This window comes from Protomyctophum bolini (assembly GCF_963924005.1).
Source record: "Protomyctophum bolini genome assembly, chromosome: 11".
Taxonomy (NCBI): Eukaryota; Metazoa; Chordata; class Actinopteri; order Myctophiformes; family Myctophidae; genus Protomyctophum; species Protomyctophum bolini.
Window position 1 is genome coordinate 32671305 of NC_137872.1, and position 18597 is coordinate 32689901.

The 18597-nt window shown below is 41.3% G+C and overlaps 1 protein-coding gene across 3 annotated transcripts in view; it reads right to left on the reverse strand.

Annotated features, from left to right (window-relative positions):
- Positions 1-1993: 1993 nt before the first annotated feature.
- axin1 (axin 1) overlaps positions 1994-18597 on the reverse strand; it is a 31274-nt gene continuing 14670 nt past the window's right edge. Inside the window, exons 5-11 of one of the 3 annotated variants that reach the window (XM_080776350.1) lie at positions 16874-17011; positions 13454-14076; positions 13031-13201; positions 12476-12727; positions 11715-11822; positions 8507-8656; positions 1994-8019 (exon numbers count right to left, since the gene is read on the reverse strand). In XM_080776350.1, coding sequence (XP_080632476.1) covers positions 7893-8019; positions 8507-8656; positions 11715-11822; positions 12476-12727; positions 13031-13201; positions 13454-14076; positions 16874-17011 — 1569 coding nt within the window. In that variant the 3' untranslated portion in view covers positions 1994-7892. Of the gene's footprint in view, positions 8020-8506; positions 8657-11714; positions 11823-12475; positions 12728-13030; positions 13205-13453; positions 14077-16873; positions 17012-18597 lie in introns of all 3 variants that reach the window. The other 2 variants (XM_080776349.1, XM_080776351.1) reach the window with 2 other exon arrangements.

Genomic DNA, 18597 nt, shown 5'->3' on the forward strand with positions numbered 1-18597 from the left:
TGGTCAGCTTACTGACCTTGACCGTGACCCCATCCTCTGTAACCGGGTCCTTGACTTTATAGTCGATAGACCCCACCCCAGTATGTCTTAGCCAGCCTCACCTCTTCAACATCACTCTGACAACTGGTGTCCCACTGTCCCACATGAAGGTTGTGTGCTTAGTCATAGTCTTAGTCATAGTCTCTTGAATAGTTTTCATTTAGTTTTAGTCTCATTTTAGTCATCTGGAATGTCTTAGTGTTTAGTCTAGTTTTATTCGACAAAATATCATAAGATTTTAGTCGAACAAAATGTATTTTGGTGGCCCTTGATGCCGTCGTAATGAACGTAACTTGCTGAAAATAGCCGATCTACAAGCCCACAACGCGTCGCAGCACGACACGTGGGCTTGTCGATCGGAGATTTCAGCATGCAACTAATTGTAAAATGACTTATAGTGGATCTCTTGTCCACTAGTCCCTTCATTTTAGTCTAGTTTGTATTTGTTGACGAAATTGTCAGTATATTTTAGTCTTAGTTTCAGCTCAGATGGACCGGCCATGTTGTCCGCATGCCTGACTCTCGTCTCTCGCCTCCCAAAACAAGTCCTGTACTCCCAGGTTGTTAAAGGGTGAACAGGCCCCGGGAGGTCAAAAGAAGATATATAAGGACAACACTAAAACACACCTACAGAAGTGCCACATTGTCCTAAAAGCTTGGGAAGACAAGGCAACAGACAGGACGACCTGGAGAAACCTTGTCCGTGAGGGTGCAGCAAAATACAATGATGACCTCCGCCATGGTGCACAAGACAAGCACTGTGACATGACACAGACTCAGAAAAGAGAGAGCATCCAATAAACGGGTCCAACCCAAACCCACCACTACATTCCCGGGATTCCCCTCTCCACAATGCACCAGAGTAATTGGGTCCAGAATCGGCCTCCATTCACATCTTAGGACCCACAAAGACCATGGAGGAGGACAGTCATACTCGGATACAAGTGACCGCCGATGATGACTCTGTATATTGGCTTCATGATGGTTAACGGTTGGGGTAAAAACTTTCAAGCTGATATTGAGCACTTGCCAACCGTTGCTGTGCTATTGAATGATGGGGTGAGCAGCTTGACTTACATAATTCATGGTCATTGACTGATTTGAATTGAGTTACATGGCCTACAGCGTGTACACAAGAAATATGATGCTGATCGGCACAGTAGTTTGCAAATGTAGCGCACACGCACACACACACACACACACACACACACACACACACACAACACACACACACACACACACACACACACACACACACACACACACACACACACACACACACACACACACACACACAGTCTGAATGAGTGGACAATACCATAAGTGGAGCAGTAAACTGCAAGTTGGAAATATTACTTGAGGACCAACAGTGCCCTCTTCCGTCCGTACCACAGCACTGCAGCAGCCCTCAGGTGAAGGCCAAATTCACTAGTAAATCTATAGCCAAAGAAAATACATTTGGTTATGTTTTAGTTTGGTTGATTTTGAAGACACAGAGAAACACAACATCTTAATATCAATACAATTGGTGGAAAGTAACTACTTAAGTTAGTTAAATACTGTACTTAAATACAATTTTGAGGTATTTGTAATTGAGTACGTATTTCCAATTTCCAATAATTACTTGAACTCCACTACATCTCAGAGGCAATTATTTGTACTTTTACTCTACTGCAATAACTTAAAACCTTAGTTACTAGTTACTTTAGATGTTCATTATTATTACAAAACATACAGTCACCACTACATTTCGGCCATTTGAAAATATCCGATCACAATGCGCATTGTGAGCTTGTAGATCTGCTTTTCAAAATATTTGTATACATTTGAAAACTTGAAATGAGACATTCTGTATCGTTGATACTTAAGTACATTTTGAATTACGGACTTTTACTTGTAACAGAGTATTTCTATATTGCAGTATTGATACTTTTACTCAAGTAAAACATTTGAGTACTTTTCCCACCATTTAATATATATCCAAGCATAGTCAGTAGTCAAGCTGTGGTTTATTGCATGTATTTAATGTCCAAGTACCTTAAAATGATAACGACACTAGTTGGCAAAAAGAAACAGGTCCCAGGGTACCACATGTGCTAGTTGGGCTGCTGGTTGATCACACAATAATACATATTTACAAAGACGAGACCGACTCCAGACAAACACTTAAAACAGAATGTACTTTGCACAACAAAATTAAAATAAGTACTGTATAAAGCTAGTCCCTGGTAAATTGATCTGACTGACAATCACTTAGCAGACATCATTAAGATTGTAATAAAGGCACTCTGATGTTTATTATGTACATTTCAATGATCTTAAATAAGGTAAGATCACCTTTAGGGGATTTCACAGTAATCGTTTCATGATTTGATACCCTCCGCTTGGAAAGAAACACTGAACAATAAAAGATCAAACAAAACAGATTATTGCTGGTGGATAGAAAACTTGTATCTCCATATGTCATCCTTTTTAAATGTTTTTTTTTCTTCTTCATACTCATATGAGTGTCGCGTAAAAGTTAAGAGAAAATAGCTGATCTGCAATCTCAATGCGTTGAGCTTGAAGATTGGCTATTTGCGAGAAATCTTTTAAATATTAGGATTAGGAAAACATTTTGCCTATGATGACATGCCTAGAATAGGGATGCCAGGTTGAAAGTGGTCAAGTCTCTGTACGTGTTTTGAGGTTATTTTTCTGCATTTCTTGAAAAGTAACAGTTTAGGACAAACAAGTTTTCCACCTGACACAGACAATGTGATGGTTGTGCATCCACATTTTTAAAGGAACACTTCAATCATCGGACATCATTGATATATTTTTGTGCACTTGAAATTTCAAAACTTATTTTAGTAGTGTGCTAACATTCCAGGAAAACCCAGTGTTTCCAATAGCTTGAATTGAACTAACTGAAGTCAGGTACATTTGTAAGCCATCTACACATGCAGTGATTCCCAAATCTTCCCAAAATTCCCAAAGACCATACTATTTCCATTACTTCTTAAACTATTTCTTATTTTTATGTATGGAATTATTTTTGAAATATGTTTGAATTATATTTTAATTTATAAAATGTATAAAATAAATTGAAATAATTAAATAAAAAAACATTTTTGAAATAAAAATAAAAATAGGGCCATTTTCTCCCCACCCACAGTTTGGGAACCACTGATCAGATATACTACAGCATGTCTCGGAGTCTATAGAGCGAGAAATTGTAGCGAGCATTACTGAAAAGAGGTGAAGTGTTCCTTTAAGGCCATGGAGTAAACCTCTCACAATCAAACAAACAAGGTGTTCTTGTAAGGAAAAGTGGAGGATAATGCACTGGACTGTATGTTACTTAAAAATTATACAGATAAAGAAATGTGCTTCTAAATAAATACAAAAACAGCATCAGAAAAGGAGATATTCCTTACATTGGGTATCTATGCAACACAACACCCAACAATTACAGCACTCTGATTTGAAGGTCCACTCTGCTCATAATACCTATTTTTCCACTCTAATTACAAAGACAATTAACTACCACATTCCTCATTGTGGACTCCAGCACAATGGGTAAAGGTGCACAAAATGGCAGCCTAAAGGATTGACATTGCTTGGTCTTCTCGGCCTATCCTTGTGTTGAATCAATGTGCACCCGGGATGCAATGTTATAAAACGCCACCCATTCAATACACCACACATGATGTATGCACATGTGATTGAACCACATTCAGAAGCCATTCTATTGATCCCTAACCCAGTGTTTCGTGAGGTTTCTGAAAATAAATCTGGACAAAAATGAAGTAAATCAGACATTAAACCATTTAGACCTGAGGACCAGATTCTACAAATATTTTCTAAATCTGACTATGTCAGTGGTTCTCATGACAAGGATCCCCAGAATGATCCCTCAGTATTTGGCCAGAAGCAAATATTTGAGCTACAAAACGTTCAATGTGAAAGAATAGTCAAAGATTTGCACGATTTGCTGCTCCCGTGCTTGCGGTTATGGTTAGGTTAGGGTTTGAGATCTGATATTTTTCAACAGCTAAAGTTTAAAATAATGGTTGAAGTGGTTAAAAGCTATAAGGTGACACAGATGCGTCCTCAGGTCTAAATGGGTTCATGTGAAGCCAATTTGCAGCGCAGAACAGGTTAACGACATCCAACCGGGAGGCTGTCATCTTATGCACCTGGACCATTCTTTAAAACATTCTGTCATTCTGTGCAAGAGCTTCGACTTTGACACAAGGATTTGGATAATCAAAGAGATCAAGACATTTTTTTATCACAAAATGAAGAGTCTACCCAGGTGACAGGGTAAATAAAGAGTAAGGAGTATAACATAAGGAGACAAGCTTATTAACAACATCTAGCTGTTACTACTGTTTTCTCTTTGGTGTGATGTGACCTATTAAAACAAAAAGTATTATTATCTTACACTAATAATCAAATCCTGCCAGGCACCAAATGTAGCTATGTTAAGCCAAAGGGTTAAAGGCTACAAGTCACAAATTATTTTGCATTATGAATTTAGGGCTACACACACTCAATTGATCCATCAATAAATCCAATCTCATTTGATTATTATTGTTTTTGTTGGCTCATCAATTTGTTTTCCATTCTATAACTCCCTTCTCCCTCTTGCACCATTAAAGTAATACACATGTTGATATTTGATAAACCCAGGGGCTATTCATTGTGAATCGTTGTGCACATAAGCATTAATTTACAAGGACAGTAACGTGGGAAAAGCCAATGAAAGAAAGGCGTTGGCTAATTGGATGACAATCTTTCTCGAGCTGGGATCAGCCCTATACAAAAACAGGCATAAACACGATTGCTGCGTTTCAGTGTCTGGTAGACGCAATTAGAGAAGGAATTAACTGTTTGACTGTCAGTGTATAACACTTGCTTACACTTCAAATGCTTACATCGCACAAGCATTTCACTTCTAAATAGCTTTAGGATGATACTTGCTGGCACACAGCATGAACTGTCTATATAAAAAAACACACCGTTCATTGGTGGACAGTAACTAAGTACATTATGAATGAAATAGCCGATCTACAAGATCTGCTATTTTCACTATTTAGTCTTTTTTTATTTCAGATATTTACTTTTTTTTTTTTTTAACATTTGGGAAATGTTCTACTTTTCAATTCAGCAATGCAATTTGTAATTTGTACTTTTTGAATACTTATATTTACTTTGTCCACCACTGATACTGGTACATGATACAATACTGAGCTTGGGGTAATTCTGAATACAGTACTTCCAGTCCACATTCTGAACCTCAACGTGTGTCGTCGTCGCCTGACAAAACAGGGACTAGATAAAAAATTAAAATAAAACAAACATAAAAAGTAAATACAAAGCACTACACAGGCATGATCAGTGTGAGTTGAGTGGAGGGCATCCTGGAGAAATCATTTATCATAGCTCAGTGGTTTTCAACCAGTGGTCCGGGGACCACCAGTGGTCCTTGAGGGGGGTCCCCAGGTGGTCCCCAGCTAAATGATGGAGAGTTGTTAAACCAAATGGACCCTTGTAGGTCTTTAACTCTTGAGAGCGTAAAATGAATCCAAATGGACTCTCAAGAGTTAAATTATTGTTACATATCTGCATTACTTAATTTACAAGAAGTCTACACAATTAGAGAATGTAGAATAATTGTTATTTTGATCAACAACAAAATATTCTTTCTCATCTCATCAAATGGTCGTCCGTGACTCGAATGCAGAATCAAAAGAAATGGGCCTTGAAATGTAAAGGGTTGAAAACCACTGACGTCCGTCAACGCTGACTATGCTTAAATGCAGCCGATTACGGTTTCAATGTGGACTTCAGTGCTTTCTGAATGAATGCCTCAAAACAGTGGTTTTCAACCAGTGGTCCTTGAGCGGGTTCCAGGTGGTCCCCAGCTGAATGATGGAGAGTTGCTTATAGACTCTTGAGAGTGTAAAATGCTCAAGAGTTACATTATTGTTAAACATCTGGCATTACTTAATTTACAAGAAGTCTATACAATATTAGAGAATGTAGAATTTAATTGTTATTTTGATCAACGTTTGCCAACAGCATGGAATTGTGTTTGTTATTTGCGTTTGCGATAACAAAATATTCTTTCGTTTTGGGTCCGTGAGGCTAAACCTCATCGAATGGCGGTCCGTGGCTCAAATGCTGAATAAATAATGGACCTTGATGAAAAGGGTTGAAAACCACTGCCTCAAAAGAATGCAAACATGCTATGAGCGCCCATAACGTCAAGACTGTATTAGTATACTATACACACTTGCATTCGTTTTTTTCCTTTCTTATTTTTTTTTGCAGAAGTAGCAATGTTTCAATATGAAATGTTTTGATGTTTTTTTTATATACCTCAACACACCTTATAGGCACAATTATGTCATTTTGATCAGGAGAAACGGTGACATTTCTAAAACGCCATGCACATTTGTTCAGTTGATGCACAGATGATATAAAACCAAGTCATGTTATGCTTTAAAAAAAAAAGGAAAAAAAAGACGTATATAAAATTAATTAATATAAGTCAAAAGTATAATGGAAAGTGCATGCCCAGATTTTGGGCACAAATGTGCTTACATTATGTCAGTCACAATATGATTTTGTTGTACTCATTAACATACAATGTAACCACATGAACCCTAGCATCCTCATGGGTGTATCGTAATGAGTGAACATTAGGCAAAATAGTAGATCTACAAGCTCACAATGCATGGCAAAGAGATTGGGTGAGGGGGGGAAAAAAGTAGGCGATTAAGTACAGACCCCTGGGGGACAAAATATATAAAGGGTTTAAGTGGTTATGATAATTTTCTTTCTGCTTCATGTGGATTGGGTACAGAGAATAGCATGATGGGATGTAATGGTGTTCATTGGATACATTTGCATACAACCTGTCATGACCACAAGTCCTAATCCATCTGAAACAACCTCATAGCGATTAGCGAGTGATTGCAATGTTTTTCTTTCCTTCAAGCATATAAACATTGGGGTTTTTTTCTTCTCCAATACAAATTTCCAATGAAATTTCCACGGGGGAAAGGCAGATAATCCAATTGCAGATTACATGTAAACATAGTCAGGGTTGTAGCCTATAATACAGTGAAAGTGCCACATGATATGGCGGGATGCCACTTAACAGAGTACTGACGTTGAGTGTTAAATGCACTTGGTATAGCATGGACAATAACAGTTCCTGAAGGCCGTCACAAATTATACGAAAAACCATCCCTATCCAAGGTCGTGATCATGTTGAATTGGAACTGCGACAGTGCTTTTATATAAGATTGAAACTGACAGCTCTTTTAAATACTTAAATAGATATAAAACTTTGTTATTTTTTTAAACAGACAAACTGTACAATATCTGGTACCAATACATATAAAAATTACAAGCGTGGTTACATTAGAAAGGATACCTTCTGATAAGTCATATCAAAAATAATGCAGCTTTAGTAGCACTTTCGTAGTCCATTTTTTATCTAATCAAACTTTACATTGCTACATTACACTCCAGACAAAGAAGAGAATGAGGTATTTTCTTCTAGTCCAATGTCTTGTGGTACTCAGTATAATGCAAGGAGGGCACTGAGCATGTTTAGAAAAAGACTACATACGTATGTCTTAAAAGTCACAAAGTCACCGACCGCGGCGGCCACTGTCGGGCCCTTTCTTACCGCGCTGCATTCCCTCTCCAGATCCCCCTCCTTACTTTGCCACTTCCTTTCCCCGTGCCACTGCCGGTTATCCATTCTGAACACTTCCTCGTTTTCCATCCAACCGCTTATCGATTCCACCAAAGACAGACTTCTTTAGACACCTTCCTCTTCAATCAACATCTCAATCTATTTTTTCAACTTTCCCGATAATCTTCTCCTCAAAGATGGGCAAGATAGCATCATCTTCACGTACCTCTTCGAACACCACTCCACAGTCAAACTCGTCGCTTACCTTCTTGAAATAATACCTACAATCATTTACGAGAAGAAAATAAATGTTAAGATCCACTCTACATTCATATCTACCAACTAAAACCCCTTATACATGTATTTATTTGCCATTTTCCAAGGTAATTGTACTTTATCTCTTTTCCTGTCCACTTAATCAGCTTAGTCAAGACTCAATACTCAATACTCAAAGTAATTTCATTTTTTTCAAGATTATTACTGTCTGGTTGTCGAACCCATACAGTATGTCCTGTGGTTTACTAGGTTTTATCTTGCAGGAAAGGAATTTTATGAAAATATAAAAATAGAAATCTTATTCTACCAATTACACATTCGTATTTCTTTTTTATTATTATTATTATTGGATTAACACTGGATTATTTTGCACTAAGTATATCTAAAACAAATCTATTGCAACTACAAATTGCAAACGAAAGCCTGCACTACTCTAAACAATAATACAGATAGCATGAACACATTGAATGTGGTGTTAAACATTACACTCACCTGTAACTCCCTTTCTTAGTTAGCAACTCCTTGAACTGGCCCAGCGTGACAATCCTCCCTTTGACAGATGTCCTGTATGGTATAGGTTCTCCACAGAAGTAGTAGGCCACTGTAATGTTCTCACAAGGGGACTTTTTAGTTGCTTTATGTCTGCCAAACAAAAAGACAAAAATAATAATAAATACACCTTTTCATATTTCATGTCCATAACGTTAGAATGAGACATTTTCTTAGCTGCCATCAACATCTCAGTAGGAGCCCTTCTCAGACTAGCTCAAACCAAAGACTTTAAGCCTGCTTTATATGTGTTATGGCAAATTATATTACATGTATGATAATGTTGCAAAGACAAATCACAGTCTGAATTTACCCCTAGACCTGGGAGGACTGCAGAGACAATATAACATCTGTAGTATTTCAATAACAATTTGTCAGTTCATCACTCAAGATCATCATTTCCGCATTCGACTGCAGGGTAAATATTGATGTTACATCTAAAGAAAGAACAAAGCAATCTAAAAAAAATATCTAAATATTGTTTTCCCTCTCTCGTCCAAGTCGAGTAGAATGTTAGAGGAAACGCAGCCTTTTTTAGGTATTTACTTCCACCTGGCAAAGATTACATTTCCATCAAAGTCAACGTACCTGTGGCCTTTTATATAATGTGAAGAGATACACACATTACACACAAGATATGCATTTCCATGAAATAATAAGACTTGCAAGATCATGATGTCAAGAAATGAATAAAATATAGAAATGTATATGCCTGCCAAAATTATGCTTGTAAAAAGCGAAAGGCTTTAAAGGTTTATCAACTACATAAACCATGGCGTCCCTTTTCTGGGCATGTCATCATACTAAGTGAACAATCGGAGGAAAATAGCTGCTCACAAAGGATGGGACCAAGTATACACCCCCTTGGAGACATCGGTCAAAAAGTATATGGTTTAAGTGGTTAAAACTTAAAAGAGCACTTTGCTTGCTCCCCAGTAAAGCGTGGAGACAGCGTGGACGGCTCAGGAAACAGAGTAGCTAGTTTCTATGAGCAATGTTGGGATAGAAAATAATATCACGAGAACAAATCGTTATTCAAGATGTTCCTCCAGGCATCTATAGCGCCGGCACCAACACCTGCTCTCAGTTACCATTACACCTCATCAACTCAGTGGAAAAAGCAATAACAGTTTCCTACAGCAGATACTGACTGCATGTCCGATGCCGTTATTTTCTAGCTCCCTGGCTTGTGTTGTTTCGTACCCGTAGCTTGTTTTAAAATTGCACTCTTTTGTCACACATTCTTTCCCCATCTGAAAATGTGTTTGAAATGAAACCTTCCACTCGTCTGTTTGAGACCACTGAGAGGGGGATTATTGTCCTATTATTATGAACACCTACTAAGGTTGGGCAATTAACTGGAAATATATTGAAACCGATACATAGTTAGAACTAATAACCAACTTGTAACCAAATAATCGAGAGTTTATATATTTTGCTATGCATCTGTGGAATCAACACAAAATAATTCTATTGCTGAACAGTGAACAATCTGATTGTTTTTATAATCAACTAAATTGATCAGTCTGATTAACCACTTGACCCTTTATAATTCTTTGATGTACAATGGTGGTGTACAAAGAAGTGAAAATATCGGCAACGTGCAATCTGCAACGTGTTGTGAGTTTGTAGATTTTTCTTAAAGGTTCATTGATCGTCATTGAGACAAAAGTATGAAATAATGGTGCTATTGGTTTGAAGTAATATCGCCCTGCCCTAACACCTATTACTTTCACCTACGGTACACAGCCGTACCTCGACAACAAACAACAAGGCACCGAACAGGGCATTTTGTAAGAATCAACTATTCACAAACCCACAAGTTTTTGTATGATATTTCACAACTCCACAGAGTTCAGGTTATTGAGTTAATGGTGCCTCCCGTTTTTCAAAAGCAACCGCGGTGTTCCTCGAGGGCTACATTAACCGAAGCCAACACGGGGCCGATTGCAGTGTTCAAGAGGCATACAGAGTACTCAATCCCAGTCCCCCTGGGTCCAATGGGCCGATATATCCACGGGCAATGCAAGGCTATCTGCCTTTCATCTGCTCCTCTCAATACGGCTCCCTTGTTCCCCTGCATCCCCTGGACTACCCTTATGAAGAGAAGAGGCATGGGAACATCAAAGAGACGCCGTGCTCTGAAAGACGGCATCAAAAACTAGCCCTGTCCCTAGACTGCACCATGTCTCCATCAGCCAGTACAGTACACTCTCTGCTACCATCTACTGAAAACAACAACAACAATAATAAAAATCATAATAATAATAATAATAATCACTCTAAGCGGGATGAAATAAATAAATGAATTCAGTTCTTTGACATTGATTACAGAATGGCAAAAAAGAAAATCAATTTCCTTTCCTTGCAATGGGTAATGATGTGTTAAAGAAATCAAGCAATGAATCTAACCCCCCCCCCCCCACACACATTCAGACATAACAAACACAACAATTAATTGCATTATATAAAAAAACAAAAAACAGGGATACTGCCTGGGACTCTACAAGGGGAATGCAGGCTACTTCCAAGTAACAAAGCACATTAAATAAATTCACCAGAAGCAATGATGTATTATTGACTACTAAATAGCCTGGTGGGTCTACAAATACATAAATGCACACAGCAGTGTCCGTTAGCCCATACACACAAACACGCACACAGCATTCTCATCCCGATCTCACCCAAACACGGTGAAATAACACAGATTGAATTTTGTACATGCACTACTAGGAAAACCCCCAAATCCGTACACATTACACTGAAATCCTCCCCGTTGACAACGACGGAGGGCAAACTTGACCGAGTTGCAACCCAGTATCACAGAATCGTACAATAATGTTGCGGGGAGCGCATTTGCCCCGACTGAGATAATAAGGTCGCGGCCAAAACAGTATAGTAGTGTAATATGTACAGATTTTGGGGTTTTCTAGCAGACGGCGGTATGTACGGAATTGCCAATCCGTGTTATATGTTCACTGTGGTTGGGGTTGGAGATCGGGGCTCGCATTCTACACTGCCAGCGATGGGCATGGGAGGTAAGATGGGGGTGACCTTTGACATGTCTATGGGATGGGACTAGTGGGAGGGAGGGAGGGAGGAGGAGGAGGAGGAGGAGGAGGAGGAGGAGGGGGGGGCTGGTAGGACGTACTCAGACTCGGAGAGCTCACTGTCAGAGACGGCGGGCACCACGCTGAGCGGAGGGAATAGTGCAGGCCTTAGGGCAGTGCGACCCCTCTGGATCACCTCCATCACATACCTGAGGGACCGGACAATCCCAGCAGTTAGACACATGGACTGCTGCGTGTGCGCGTGTGTGTGTGCGTGCGTGTGTGCGTGCGTGCGTGTGTGTGTGTGGAGGGGACGGTAGTTCCGCAGGCTAGATCTAACATACACATCATACAGTGTAAGTTAACACCTGGCTTACATGCACTCTGATATTAAAGTCCTGCGATTATATCCAGCTTATCGACCAAAGAGAAAATGGAAATGAGGGACATTCGATGCCAATTAGACAGTGTCAAACTTCCCACCCCTTTGTGTTTGTAGACGTCTCTTACACAGAGACAGCGCTCAGACTCTCTTCTTTCCTGCCTTGATCTCCTTACCCCCCGCCCCCCCCCCCCCCCCCCCCCCCTCCCAGTCTCTCCTCCTCCCTTTATTTGTTTTTCTTGGAAAAATTGCATGATGGGAACTATGCACAAAAACGAATTTCACCCACTTTTTTAACTTGTAAAACTGTGATGTTGACAATAAAGCTCATTCGGAATCGTCCCTTGTTAAACTCGTGCTGGAAAAACATCGGCGGCCGGCCGATAGCCGGCTGGAAGGAAACAGTCGCGCGTGAACCTTGACGCTTTTAGTTCATGGAATATGTCGGCGTCTTGGCCCGGGGGAAAAAGAAAACCTCACCTTTGCTTGGGTTGCAAGGTTCCAGACTTCTTCTTCTCCTCTTCGAGCCGTCGCCGCGCCTCCTCCAGCTGGGTGAGGGGGTTGGGGGCCGGGTTGGGGGGCATGGTGGGGTCCTGGATGAAGGGATGCGACGGCTGCACGTTGTTCCGTAGCTGGGCGCTGACCCACGGGTGCACTCCTCCCGGCCTCTCCACCGAGCTGAGCCGAGACGTGTCATGGCCCCCCGCGGTCTTCTTGGACCCCGTGGTGCTCCTTGAAGACAAACGATAAAAACGTATTTTCTTTTAAGTCATTTTCAAACGACGCAGCAGTATTAAAAAAAACCATTAAGACCTTAAGACCTCTTCATAATGTCAACAGTAGTAACCCCGTGTCCATAGTAACCCCGTGGCTGTGTTTTCAGCCGTGAAGCGTGAGCTCTCGTCTATCGCGAGCTCCATCCACTCCATCCACATCCCACGATAGACGAGACTTTGACATTTTGTAGACGAGCTCTTTGACATTTTGTAGAATCGACCTCAGGTCTCAAGCGGGGCAGTTTTACGGTTCACTTACCCGTATGGACTCTTCTTATGCAGGCGCCCGCTCTCTTTCTCTCCCTCCATCATCCACAGAAGGATCTTCTGGTTCCTCTCCATCTCCTCCGGAGGCAGCGGCGTTTCGCCAGGCCGCGCAGTCGACTCCTCGCCTTTCTTGAACGTTCTCTTACATGCCGTGCCACCTTTGCTGCTAGACGGACAATGAAAATAAGTTACCGAAAGTAGACCATATACAAGTGAAAGTAGACCATATACAAGTGAAAGTAGACCATAAACAAGTGAAAGTAGACCATATACACATTGTGCTGTGCTTGTAAATCTGCTATTTCCGCTGAATGTTCATCTATTTGTTTTTCTTTTTGCTCAGAATAGGGATGCTAGGATTGGAGATGATTTGAAAAAAGAAAAAATGTACACAGTGTCCGAGTCGGGTTCATACCTGTGACCGGCGGGGTCCGCCGGGTTGACGCGCAGTAGGCCGTCCGCATAATTCCGAGACTGCGAGCCATAATGGCCGTGCTCCGCCGCGCCCCAGGGGAAGGCGCCGTGCACACGCATGGCCGCCTCCGCCTCCACCTGCTCTTTGGGCTTCCCCCCTCCTCCCCCCGTGTGATGGATGTGGTGCACGTGCTTGTGGTGGTAGAGGTGGCTGCCGGCGGCGTCTCCCTTCGGCCCGTGCCGGGCGGCGGGGTGTTTGCCCTGGCCCGACGAGGACGACGACAGAGGCACTCCGTTGTTTCCGGTCGTCGCTTTGCCTCCTGCGGGGAAGCCGTCCGGGGAGCGGGACTTGGGGGAATGGCGGCCCGTGCCTGGCGACTGGCAGCCGGGCGTCTTCATGACGCGCTGGACGTGGTCGTCCAGGATGCTCTCGGGGTTCTCCTCGTGAGCGTCTCTCTGCGGCGGGCCGTTGTTGTAGCCGACGTCTCTCTGCGGCGGGCCGTTGTTGTAGCCGACGTCGGCGTACCGCGAGCTGTAATGCTGCGGATAGGCCGCGCCGGGCGGAAGCCTGTGATTGGACGACGAAGTGGCCGCGGAGACGTCGAGATCGTCGCTTTCCTCCTCCTGTTGAGGGATAGACAGAGTTAAATGAATAAATAATAGAGACGGCACCAGAATTCCCCTCCTATATCCACTTGCAGGGATTTGCTCACCGAGCGCAAAGGAATACAATACAGAATCATTAAGAAAAGGGGGACGGATGCACAACGGAAAGCGCTTGTTTCACCTGGCTGGTAATGACACGCGTGTCATTCTTGTTTTGTACGAACCGTAGGAAGTTGTTGTTGTTTTTTAGTCGGCGTTCTGTACGTTCCATTGGGCTGGACCACACATTGCTGTCCCTATTGAGTGAAAGATCAACTAAATATGTATTTATTATTTATTTAATTTAGAGGGCAATTTATATTATTATTAATTAAGGCATACAAGGGATCCTTTTTTAACATCAGAATTATATACGGTACACAACAGTCACCCGAAAGGTTTTGGGGGTAATACGCTTATTTCTTCGACTCGTTTTGGTTAAAATAAGGACACATACCCGTGTAATGTGTTATAGTCATTCCAACCTGCAGATGGCAGATTTGAACCAACATGCTAATGAGTTGCTATGGGATTCTTTAATATTACTGCCGAGATGATGAGGTAGAACATGCATATAGGGTGGTCAGTCAAATGTGCAGTTGCTGCCATGTACTGTATGTAATGTATGCAGCATGACATATGTACCTTTGTGATGTTTCAGCTAGACATATAGTGACTATATCCATTTTGAACTGAGTGAGGACATTTTTTCGTTTTCCCTTAGTAGAGAGAGTGTGTGTACAGGGGGGGGTACAGTTGTGGTTTCATTGTTATTGTGTGTGTGTGTGTGTGTGTGTGTGTGTGTGTGTGTGTGTGTGTGTGTGTGTGTGTGTGGTGGGGTTGGGTGACAATTCTTTGTGTCAGCACATGTGTTGCTCAGCAACAGATTTCCAACTGAGAAACCATGAAGTGGATTTGCCTATAAATCATGCTTTAGAACAGAGGTTCCCAGCCACCGGTACGTGGACCGGTGCCGGTCCGGTCTGCGGGACATATACCACCGGTACGCGAGAAGGGAACCCCCGACTGTGAATCTATAACCCATGCGTCACACCAGGATTTAATCATACTATCCTTGTTGATATTATGCCATTTAGGTAAATTATATAAGATTATGTTGTGATATAATAATAATATAGCAGGGAGGCAGGCTACTTGAGGCCAGTCAACTGTCTTCCGTGTTTTGGAAGGATGATGCGCGACCACGACGCACCACACCAAAGATAGCCGGGTGAAGGTCAAATAGAGCGAAACGTTGCTGTTCCCTTAAAAAAGAATTCAACTGCATTTGAAGACATGTGTGCAGAAGATTTTTCCTTTTTCAGTACGTCGGGCACTTGGTTGTCCTTCTCCTACGCACCTGTCGCCATGTAGGTGTGCAAAAGCCTTGCGTTTTATCCACTCTCACAGTTAAATTATCACTCAGGGTTTTTATGTATAGACATATAATCTGCAGCTTCTCAATTCACGCACATTTCCAGTGACTCCTATGTGTGTGCATATCGCTGTCCCGGGTGTGGACATCTGTGTTAGCATGAACGCACTGAGAGCTATTCATGGAGCTATTACAACTTCATCTCTAAAGGCACATTTCAGCCCTGCTTGGCTTCTCTGCTGCCTCTTTTCCAAATGCTTTTGATGGCATTTCAACATGGAAACCCTTGGCACACCACGTTGGACAATTTATGAGCAAGGCTTTGATGCTCTACAGGTAGCAGATTCCTGGGTGGTTTGGTACTCGGGACTTTCTGACGGGGGGATCTAGCAGAGATTTGCATGCCATTACCTTGTTGTGTGTGCACCAAGTTGGTGTGCTCTCATTTGCCCCTTCTACTCTTCACCCAATAAGAAATACAAATGTTAACTATACGAAAGCAGGGTGAATAGTCTGAGCCAAGACGGCAACATAGGGTCGACGAAGACAACGCCATTTCTCACTCGCTCCCAGCTCTCAACAGAAGACACCTCAAGTTCTGTCTGTGATGGCAACTTCTCTGCCTGCAGGGCCCAAAACACATAAATTATCCCCCTTGAGACTTAATACTTGGCTAGCTGCACTGACGGAGATTTCATTAAACGATGCAGGCAAGCAGTTTCATCACTGTCCAACTGACATCAAAAAGGCATTTCACTGCTTCGGCCTCACAAGTGGCTCCAGTGTGCAGGTGTTCAGAATGATACTGGGGGAAAAAGAGACGTCAACAAAAGACCAAGTATGGAATTCTCCAAAGGATGCATAAAGCCATTTCCAACTTTTACTGCTGACCTAGTTAATTTAATTTAATTATAGACTGATGAATTAAAGTTAAAGTTATTCATGGTCAGAGAATTATGAATCTGTTTTTATCCCATTGTAGTTTTAATATAAATATTTAACATTTGAAGAGCACATGAAGCAAACCATATTGCAATACATTATTTTTGGTTTTAATTTTATGTCGTAAATGATCTACTTCATGAGCGTCAAAGCTGTCACTCCCATACATGGAATAATAGCCTACATAAATTATTCAATTCATTCACAATTATTCAATAATGTGAAAATATTGCTTCAGCATTTCTGGGGGGGATTTAAAAAAAAAGTTCTAGTTCATTATTCAATAATATGAAAATATAGCTTCAGCATTTTTTCCCCCCGGTGCGAACAGGGTAGCATTTAAAGGATCACCCAAAAACACTTCCCATTCCTGTGCATAAGATATAAACGTAGCCCCCGAAGGGCTTTGAGATCAGCAAAAGATGGTTCAGAGATTAGTTCATATATATAGTTGCATACCAGTCGTACTCTCTTCAGCCGCTCCTCTAGTTTCTCCTGCGCCTCCCTCTCCCGCAGCACTCCTTCCAGCCTGCTGATGAGATCTGCTGCAAACTTCTCCGGCTCCACGTGTACATCCTTTGGTATCCGGTTTGTGCGCTGCATGCGTGGGGAGAGACATACTGTTAAGTCCCACATCATCATGTGCTCCCGCAAGGCATGGCCACTGATTGTGTTACCGTCGCCATCTTCTGAGCACAGAGGCAGTAGATTAAAACAAGTGGGTTGCGCACATCCAGTCCCTCGCCGGTGCTGGACAATAGGTTCATACAGTGTAGAAGAGGGAGAAACTCAGCTCCACAGTGTTTTATTTATTTAAAATGCCGACATTCAAAGACACAATGTTTCGGCCATAACTGACCTTCCTCAGGTGACAATGATGAAGGCCAGTTGTGGCCGAAATGTTGTGTCTTTGAATGTCGGGTGTTTTAAATAAACAAAACACTGTGGAGCTGAGCTGTGTGCGGACTTTTCCCTCTTCTACACAGAGGCAGTAGAGGTATTTAATAGTGCCAACTCATTGTCCTTATATGAATAGGATAAAGCAGTGATGAAATGTTCGATTCCCGGCTCAGGATAAGTTATCCTAATGCCCTTCCCTCGCCTTAACGTCGCTCTTCACTGACCTGACCGAATAAACTACAGATACCTTAAAATGTTCAAATGTATTATTAATGTATATTACATTTATATACCGGTAATAAGAAAATACACTAGGTTGAAATTTTTATTTTGACAATTTTATTGCATCTGAGAAATCTCTTTAACCGGTGGTCTGCCGTGATTAGCTACCGGTTATTGATTCATGGTACTGTATACTTTACTTTACATTACCACCAACCATTTTCAAAAACATGCTGCTGTTTGTTGGAATCAGCAATAATCCCACTTTATCCACCTTAAAATCACCTGCTTCTCCAGCTGAGACTGATGTGGGTGGACTAACTAGTGGAAATGTGAACGTAATCTATAAAGCAATATTGTTTTCCAGGGATTATTTTTGGGTAGACTTTTCAAATCAATCTGTGCTTTAACCTATTTAGACCTGAGCTCGATTCTACAAATGCCTTCTAAATCATGACAGTTTTCTGAAAACCCCATGTCGTTAGTCAAACATTTTCATGCCAAGGACTCCCAAAAATATATGTAATTAGCCGCCGACCCCCATCGGAAAATATGTTGTTCCAGGGACTCCCCGGAAGCAAATATTTTAGTTAAAATGTTCACTCTGTAATACCGGTAATATATATTCAAAGATTTGAGGCACATTTTTCAAAAATAGCAGACCTACAAGCTTGTAGATCTGCTATTTTTCAAAAGCTAAAGTATACCATAATGCTTTAAAACACCAAAAGGGGTTCCCGTCTAAAATGGGTTAAAATTTTGCAATAACATAACTACGTACTGACAGGACACATCAATGCATTAGGTTGAATTACCTATTTACTACCTAGCGAGTAGCAAGTTTGAGGGCTCAAATTTATTTTCATTCTGTACTGAAATGAATGGAATTTTGGCCAGTATGGTCCTTTTAAAAACCTTCTGACAAACTGTATTTCACCCTTTGAGTATTTGTTGCTCATTTCATACCAGTCACAAGTCACAAGTCACAAGAGGGAAAATTAACAGCCTGCCAAAACACAGCAACGATGTCAAGTCAAGTACAGATTTTATACCATTTATAT